Source organism: Epinephelus moara, chromosome 19 (assembly GCF_006386435.1).
Source record: "Epinephelus moara isolate mb chromosome 19, YSFRI_EMoa_1.0, whole genome shotgun sequence".
Taxonomy (NCBI): Eukaryota; Metazoa; Chordata; class Actinopteri; order Perciformes; family Serranidae; genus Epinephelus; species Epinephelus moara.
Window position 1 is genome coordinate 32,331,529 of NC_065524.1, and position 9,373 is coordinate 32,340,901.

Genomic DNA, 9,373 nt, shown 5'->3' on the forward strand with positions numbered 1-9,373 from the left:
ACAGAGCTCGATTGGTGAGTTGATCCGAGGTGCCCAGTTTTCTGCCTCGTAGGGTAGACATATTGGCGGAACCCTTAGAGTTTAAACAGACCGAGGCAGCCTTCCGCAATGGGAGGGGCTGTTGATGACGCTGCACGTGCGAGCCACTGGCAGTGGATAAACAGGAAACAGCTGATAGCAGGAATTAGCAAGCAGCCAGTAGCAAGAGGGAAACGCAAACCTGACAGACACTGTAAAGATGAGCAACTGGGGAGACAAAGAATTGAGATGACGGGGACGGTGAAGGACGCGCCAACTTACGAGAGAATCGCTGAAGGACTGACCAGCCGCGGCTTCCCTCCCACGTCACTGTATACGTCACAAGCTGAGCTACATGTTTTGTTACTTGCTCACGCCCCCCATTGCCCTGAAAAAGGCACATTCTGTATAAACAAAAGTAGGTAGGCGGCATTTAGCTGCACTCCCCGATTTTGTTTTTATACTGCCAATGCTGAAAAAAGACTGATTGGGCTTTCCTGCAAATTTGCACTTGTAATTCCTGTTTAAAAAGGGCTATAGTGAGGTGAAACACCAAATGAGGGGGGTCTGGGGTTGGCATTCACTTTTGCTGGCGAGCACGTTAACTATCAGTAACCAACAATCCTGCATGCCTTTTCAACTCTTTTAGATCACATCCCCAGCCATATTGTGCACCTATTTGTCAAAAAATACAAAAAATATACACAGAAAAACAGTTTCTTCGTACGTAAGCTAGTACTGACAAGTTTCAACCAATAATATCATGACATCCACCCATCAATTAATCTGCAACTTTTAGCCTCACAGAACTAAGGTTATGTATGCTTGTTAGCAACAGCATGCTACGTCAGTGTGTCTTTGCGTTCCCAAACTGTCATGGTCACAGGCCTGCTGGCTAGAATTAATTTACTTTGAGGAAACTGGCGCCTGTGATGCTCCAGATTATGTGCAAGGCATTTTACAGTGGACTGCTCCAGAAGCTAATGTTACATGGAGCATATGATGGACTTCATCTCTCTCTAACCATCAGGGCCTCGCTGTTATGACACGCCCACTTTTCAATGATCAAATCTAATTCCTCCCAACGTTATATCCTGCCTGCCTATCCTGTTTCACTCGGAAACAAGGCATAATACCGGGGCTAGATACTCTCTGAATGTTGTTTCATTTTGTAACATTAAAACAGAGACTGAACGTAATACCCTGCTGCCTCAAAGTACAGTGGCTGAATATTAAATGACTTCAGAAGGCTATTTTTACCAGTACATCTGGTTTTGTCTCTCGCCACTACACCGTGTCATTAACTACTGTGTAACTATGCAACTTATCAATATGTCACAGCACCAGCGGCACAGAGACAAATTCCTGCACAGTACATTAATTATACTGGCCGAACAGAAACCAGACTGCCAGGATGGGGACTAAATTTCCGATCTGAGACCAAAGAGGATTTCAGGAACCTCGCTTTGCTTCGGAGCTATTGTGAACGCAGGCCGACGTCTGTAGACAACTGGAGGAACAGTGACAAAAACAGGATGGTTCTGGGCCAGCAGCTTTTAATTGTGACTCTGCGGCCATCTGTGCATGTGTGTCTATGCATGTGACGATACAATCATCTGGTTTTGTGTGTGTTGTGCTGAATGCTGCTAGACCAGTGTCAAACAATAGGACACGGACACACACACACATACGGAGGAAGTGAAGATTCCTGCATTCCTGGGCCACGGCTGCCCAGCTGTGCCACACACACACACTGAGGCTGGCCAGAGGAAATCGCTAGTCACCACATCTATCACTGTTAGGTTCATCAGTTTCGTACTAAATACATTAGAAGCGTGAATGTGTACACAGAAAGACACTTTATAGCTTCAATCATGGACTAGTGATGAAGGCCTTTTATCCTTGGCTTGAATCAGTAAGATTTCAATGCGTTTAAGGGGATCTGAAGAGGAAATTCTTCCTATAATGTGGCCAAATATACTGTTTTATCATGTTATTTTATTTTTACTGATCACATGCCTCAAATAGCCATGTCAGCTTTGGGACATGTGCTGATAAACTCACAGTAAAAAAAACAGTGAGCAGGCACAAACTGGTTGCATTGCTTTCCCCTTACGTGTGAGTCCAAAAATACCAGATGGCTGGCATGTTTTTAGAGCCCACACTGCTACCGAAATTGATTTGTCATTAACTGATCTCTATCCCAGCTGAAGGCCGTCGCCTGCCTCCACTTCCTCAATCCTCTGCCACCGCCACCTTGAGAAAACGAGCCACTCTTCCTATTTAAACAATATAAGTTGCATCAGATCCTGTGTATTGGTAAATACTGTGTCACATCTTCTGAAGCGCAGAGATTGAGGGGAAGCTCTTACAGCAGCAGCACCCCTGACGCAGGTTTTCATGTCCACAGAGGAGCGTATTGAGCCGATACTGGCGTTTATCAGAGCGCTTTTGAAGCAGTGTAAATGACAAGTGGGACTGCAAAAGAAGAGCGTTGTCTCGTCTCCACTTCCCCCACATAAATCGACAAATCAATACAAATCTTAAACATCACTGAGCGAGCGGGCCGTACACAGAAAGCTCATTAACGCCAGATATTTCTCTTCCCTACTGTTCTCTGTTGTATTCTTGGTTTCAAGCGTCACACACTGGTCAGATTGGTAAACATACGCATGCTGTTTGCAGTTTACTGGTTTCATGTTACAGGAATTTTCAGTGTGGACTTTTAAATGACTCAAACCGCTGGCATTACAAGCCCAAAACAAACGTGAGACGCAGCCTAATACAGGTTGAAAAATTGGGAATCGCTCAGCGCCGTCACCTCCAATACGACTGGAGTGGGGTGGCTTTCCTCCAATATTGACACATAGCTAATGATTTGTGTGCAGGAATGGTAACTCACATGTGAACGCGTCTAGTTGGTGTTATTCAAACAGGACTGTACGACGAGAAGTCAAACTGGTATTGTGAAGAATTTTAGGAATCATTCTGGGAATGTGAGCGCAATAATAATCATTACAGTGTGAAACATACACAGTACACACAACCCTAAATGTTTTACTACAGCTTCAAGGGTGTCTGCAGAAGTCAGCCGTGCCTCACCCTGCCTCAAGGAGCACCTGAAGAATTTCATTAGTCTGGAGTTCAAATGGAGAGTTTCGTTGCTACTGAATGATCAAAGCTGTTGAGGTATTTTACTTCCTGGTAAGAATACAGTCCAGAACGAAACAACTGAATCTGCGTCATGAATTTTCTTCAACCAACCATGTGATCCCGTGGTCAGACGGCCAGCCTCACTATCAGCCAACTCTCCCTCTTCACTTTCCAACTAATACACACAACGAGGCCACAAACACAGGAGAAAACAACCTAGCTCGACTTCAAACTTTGTTTCCTCCTCAAACATTCCTATCCAAGCCACAGATTTTCACAGAGCACTAGAACCAAATATAGGCATCAATGAGGTTTACCAAGTGCCCTGGTGCTTAGCAGGACATCCTTTAATCCAGAGGTTTCAGGTTTGAGCCCCTGACTGTCCTTCAACAAAACCCCAAAACAGCTTCAAAATAACTGTATTCTCTACAGTGTATCAGCTTTATGAATGGATGCATCAGCTGTGTGCAAAGTTGAGGATCCCTTACTTATAATTCTGTCATGTAATGTAAAATAGATAAAAGGTTTTTGTTAATCAGCAGCACACTGTTTGTGACGCAGGCCAGTTTGCACTGAGCTGCTGAAGAGATCCTGTCAGACATATGTGTCTGCAACAAGGCAAGATACGGAACCGAAATTAGAAACAAACAAGATTAGCTTTTCTGTTGGAAAAAAGGGTAAAAAAAAAATACGAAAGACAGCAGTGTTTTTGGATATACTTTTGTGGCAGCTATACCTTTAAAACAGACTGGATACATTTCACGTCTCCAGTCTTTAGCATACATCTATATTCCTGTAATTACCACAAAGAGCCTAGAGGTTAACCAAACATTATCTCGTCCTATTACAGTGTTTAATGAATCTCCAGTCTGCCAAAAGCCTCTCCCACACACAGCGGTGAAATTAAATACCTCTACAGAGTGGCTGCAACACAAACAACGACAGAGCTACGACTGTATATGTTTAACTTGCATAACCTGCCTGAAATAGAGAGCTGATGTGCAAATCAACTGGGTGAGGGTGATACAAGATAAGGTCTCAAAACCCATCAAGGATGAGGTATCAATGTGAACTCATAGTGTGCTTCTCTTGAACTTATTACACTGTATGGCAGGGTTGGAAATTAGGGGTTGGAAATTAGGGGAATAAGTGAGTAGCTGCTAGATTTGCTTCACTCACCAGACAAAAAAACAACAATTATCTACTGAAAGGCTGGTAAATTTTGGAAACCACCCAAAAAAGTTCAATTCCAACCCTGCTTTATGGTATTTTTTATCTGATATGGTGTGAAATAGGACTAGGCTATATGGAGAAAATCAAATATCACTATATTTATGACCAAATACCTGATATTTCGACGATGCTGTAGAGTTGACTTTTGGTGCTTTCCTAAGAAATTTACACGGTGTGATTTCTGATAATCATCAGCAGTATGGACATAATGACTAAGTAGGCAAAGGCAAAAAATAGGGCAGTCTGGAAAGTCCAAGAAATTACATAATTTTACTGTAACTCAGCCTTCAAAACCAGAAAAGGACAACACGATATTACAAATCTAAGGTGGTATGTAGTCTAATATCCTGATATTGATATAGTATCTATATCCTCCTGAGGCCCAAACTTTTGTTTGGTATGCATTTTTTATTTCTCCAAGCTATTTGGGATCAGTAGGATCTGTTAAGTATAAAAAAACAACAAGTAAACATTGTCAATGATAATAAAGTCTCATTGTCTTTCAACAAGCTGATGGTAAATTCCCAATGTTTCTCAAACAACTACTTCCTAATTAACAACGTCTTAGCTTGTAACTGTTGCTAAAATTGGTCAAATTAGTTGCCATATCAAACCACAAACATTATTAATCATAAATAAACAAGTGTCAGGATCAGCTGCAGACTGACTTGGCAGAGATGGCTGCCATCTTGTTTTTACATGGATTAGTGTATTTTGCTCTTATTACCACAAGATAGGACAGAAAAGTGTCCACAAATGAGGACAACAGGTCTGAGTTAAGCAGAATTAAGTATAAAGTGCAGGACACCAAAAATGTGATGTCCTCATTGGAGGATGCAGGGTCTCAGGAGGTTAAATATTGCCCAGCCCTGGTGTCAGTTAAGTTCTTCCAACCCTCATGGGTTTACAAGACACCATTACACCGACGCTGCAGTAACAATCAAAAAATACATGCTACTTAACTACTCAGTCCAGAAACAGAACACTCTCCCTTCTATCCCAGGCATGGCGAAGAAATTCAGCTACAAAAAGGCTCCCTTTCTGGAACAAAACTCAAATTTTTCATGATCATCCAGCCAAAAGAAATAAAGATAGGTAGAGGTCATCTTACTGAAAAGTACATTCCTTATGTTGTCATCTACAGGACAGGAAAACAAAAAGTGAACCTCATTCTCAACTTCACCTAAATTACACAACAAACAAATTCTGTCCTCTGGGGTGGCATTAAACCATCCAGTCTCTAAGGCTGATGGTAACGTTCCTGAGCGCAACTGTGCACATAAAGATCTTTGTCTTTTGTTTAGATTATACTTCACGTATGAGACAATAAGTTCATATTTAAGGTCAAATAAAATAATGATTGTAGCTCATTAGCCCAGGGATGACAGTGGGAGTTGTCCCAATGGTGCAGGCGTTGCAGCAGTGGATTTACAGTAACCCCATCCTGCATGGGTGAATTTGTTTTTATGTCCTGCAGCATTACTTCACTGTTTTCTGTGATCATATAAATTTTGCATGAGCTGTGGAAGCCTTGCTGTATATTGTATTGTACTAAATTGTGTTATGTGATTAAGGCTGCAATTATTCTATGTAGCATATCATAAACATGGTGATACCCAGTGACTGTGGTGGAGCTGGGTTGTACTTCAGGAACTGCCTCCTGTTTAGGATGCAGGCTCCCTGCTCCCAGATCAGGGCCTTGGAAGTGTAGGACCACAGATAACAGCTATACCGGTGACATAAATCATACAGTCTACAAAGAAATGAACACCCCAGTTCTTTAATAGTTGATAATTAGCTTTTACTGGTGTTAAAACGTGAATAATAGCAATAAATAGTGGTGAAATGATGGTTGTTGTTGTAGCTTGCTCTGCTCTGAGCGCTTTAGCCAAACTGGATTTCCAGGCAGGCAGCTGTCAATCTATCAGGACAAAACCGGGAGAGTTTGGGGAAATTCAGCAAAAGCTATGCAGCATTACGGTTAATAGTGACTTAACTAAGTTATCTCTGCTTTAGTTTGTGCTCCCACACAGGTAACAAATCACTGCTTGTTGTTATTTTGTCACAAATCAGCGAAAAGCCTAGTTAGCTTCTTGATGCTATCAAGCTAGCTGCGTCCGTTCTCGGACAGCTAGCTAAACGTATTTTACTGGACGCGTCTCAGTCAGTCGTTGATTAATTTTAACGGTAAATATTTAGCTTAATATTTAGATAATGGCCACAGTCTAAAACGTGTGAATGTGTAGCTGTAGCATATGTTAATTCTTTACAAAGACCCACACTTGTAGAGCAGCTACAAACTGATTTCTGCTCGACAAACATCAGATTTACCGTAACGTAAAGCTAAGCGCTCGAGTTCCGACTAAAGGTTAAACTTAACGTTAGCTTAGCTTATTGATAATTTATCGGCAACCAATTTGTTTAACTAGTGATTGGCATTCTTTGTGGATAACTTGGGTGTCTATAATGTCAGCAGACAGCCGAGGAGAAAGGCCAAAACAATAACAGTCATCAAACATCATCTTGGCTAGGTGTCCGATAATGGAATTTGGTGCATGGGCAGCAGATTAGCTGCTGCATCAGTAAACATCGACACGAACAGGCACGTATTTCCCAAAGGTGCTCATAATGGCCACATAATTTGTTTTCTACTGTTACGACAACACTGAAGGGCTGCAAAGGCAAGCTATACACGTCTAACCAGTGTGTGTCCGATAATGGAAGTGTGTGGCTGCTTCCCCTCACTGCAGTTTTACCTTGTACACATCGCCGTATGTGCCGCTTCCTATCCGCTGGATCAGCTCGAAATCCTCCTGCGGATTCCGCCGGGACAGGTCGACACTGGAGTTCATCATTTCCACTGCCGATTACGGCGCCGATAGCGCACGGTTGACGAACTCCAACAATGTATGGGAACAGATTTTTTAGGAAAAACATACGGCGTCAGAAAATCCCAGTCCGAGTCCACTGTAGCTCCAACATGGCTTCCACTGCGCATTGAGCATGCGCAATGGACATCATGGCGTACCCTCTCCATGGAGTGTGGTCTGACTGGGGAGATGGAGCTGCAATTTAACATTGCGACTAATTTCAAGACAAAACTGTGGTAATAAAACTATTATAAGCAAAAAATACCACAAAGAAAACACGTGTTAATTTGTTTGTGCGGGTTAAATTAAAAAGTCAGACAATAAAACACCACACACCTGATTCTAACCCACACCTATATTGATTGTACTACATCCCAGCACCATTGGATCCATACAGCAAAGGTGGAGCCACGTTTTCTAATCTGCACAGGCAGCAAAACACAGGAAGTTTACATCTAAGAGGGAAATGAATGAAAACACTAAGCCCTGTGTGGCCTTGTCTGGCCCTTCTGTGTAAACTGGGCTAAGCAGGGCTAAACAGCAGCAGATGGCAACATTGTGATTCAGCTAATGGGGTCTGTGTTACAGGCAAAACAAAACTCCTGTTACAGAAAACTTTACTGTTGTCGCTTCAGTCTCCTTACAGGCTAAGGCTGCTAATATTCTATAATTTTGGTCAACAAAAGACCCAAACTGACAATGAATTGATCATACTAATAAATGTATGTTGCAAAAGCCTAATATAGCTTATTCTCCTGCCTGATAGACGTCCAAAAATATTGAAAATTCATCACACTGTTGCACTGACATGTTGCATCTTGAGCATGAACATGGGCACACACCGTCTCAGTGTCGTTAATTCTCTCAAGAGCACCAAATATGTATTGATTAGAAGACCAGCTATTAACTCCTGTTTGACTGACGTTTGCTAAAGACCACAGTGCCAAACTCCTCAGGAAATTACTGAGGCCTTTTTGTAAGTGTAATTATATATTTGCATCTTAAGTAGGGACCAGTGGGCTTGGGGCTGAGTGCTACTGACAGGATAGGGAGCACAGTTTTGAGACAAGCTGGAACATTTCTGGTTTGGTCTATTTGTTGAATTTGATGACACTCTGAAGAACATAACTACTCCAAGACCTACAGAGCAAGTCAAGTTCCCTCAAATGCAGCTAAGATGATTCAAATGTAAACTGTATGTCCCAGGTAGCCGTAGGACTCGGCCCAATTATGGCTGAGTGCCGGCTGACTCGGCTGTGTTCGGGCTCCATGCTGCCAAGTGTGAGCCAGCTTTGGGCCTGTTCATTTTTACCAAATCTGGCCCAGGTGTAGGTATCATAGATATGATCCTATTCGACGAATTGATGATTGATTGTTGCCAAATCTGGGCCTGATTAAGCATTGTAAACACGGGCCTATTCCGGCTGAGACACGGCTGCCGGATGAAACAGCAGATGACACCAAACAGGCTCTGGCCCGTTGGTGGTAGCAAAATCTGGGTCAACCGAATGTGGCCCACCTTACTTCTTCCGGCATGCTGAGTTTGGCCTGAAGCAGGGCCACGTCATTTTTGATAACAGCCCAGTGATGGCTGTGTCGGAAGCCGGAGACAGGCCAGCTGATTTGGCCCAATTCTGGGGCGTCATTCATGCCGAGTCTTAGCCAAGTCAGGCAACTAGAGGCGTCCCAATTAATTTTATCTGGCATGCCGAGTTTGGCCCAATGCTGGGCCACGTCATTTTCGATAACGGCCAGTGATGACAGTGTCGGCAGCCGGAGACAGGCCAGTTGATTTGGCCTGATTCTGGGGCGTCATTCATGCCGAGTCAGGCAACCAGACGCAGCCTGCCTAATTTCATCCAGCATGCCGAGTTCTGGACGATTCTGGGCCAGGTCATTTTGGCTACCTGGGGCAGGATAGGAAGGTGGATAAAGGGTTTACTTCTCGAATGGTAAAACTTCTAATCCACAGCTCACACAAATTTTAAAGCTCACAAAACTCAAAATTCACCATTGTTTCAAAAAATATATGCCTTCATATTATTTACAATTGAAAAACAGCGAGGTAACAAACAGACTGACAAAGTAGTTCCAGTAAT

At 42.9% G+C, this 9,373-nt stretch overlaps 1 protein-coding gene across 11 annotated transcripts in view; it reads right to left on the reverse strand.

Moving 5' to 3' along the window:
- The window catches only part of LOC126407084 (mitogen-activated protein kinase kinase kinase kinase 3-like), a 53,406-nt gene extending 46,016 nt beyond the window's left edge, over positions 1 to 7,390 (reverse strand). For all 11 annotated transcript variants that reach the window (XM_050071765.1, XM_050071760.1, XM_050071764.1 and 8 more), the window contains exon 1: positions 7,161 to 7,390. In XM_050071765.1, the coding sequence (XP_049927722.1) occupies positions 7,161 to 7,259 (99 nt within the window). In that variant the 5' untranslated portion in view covers positions 7,260 to 7,390. The remainder of the gene's footprint in view (positions 1 to 7,160) is intronic.
- Positions 7,391 to 9,373: the final 1,983 nt, after the last annotated feature.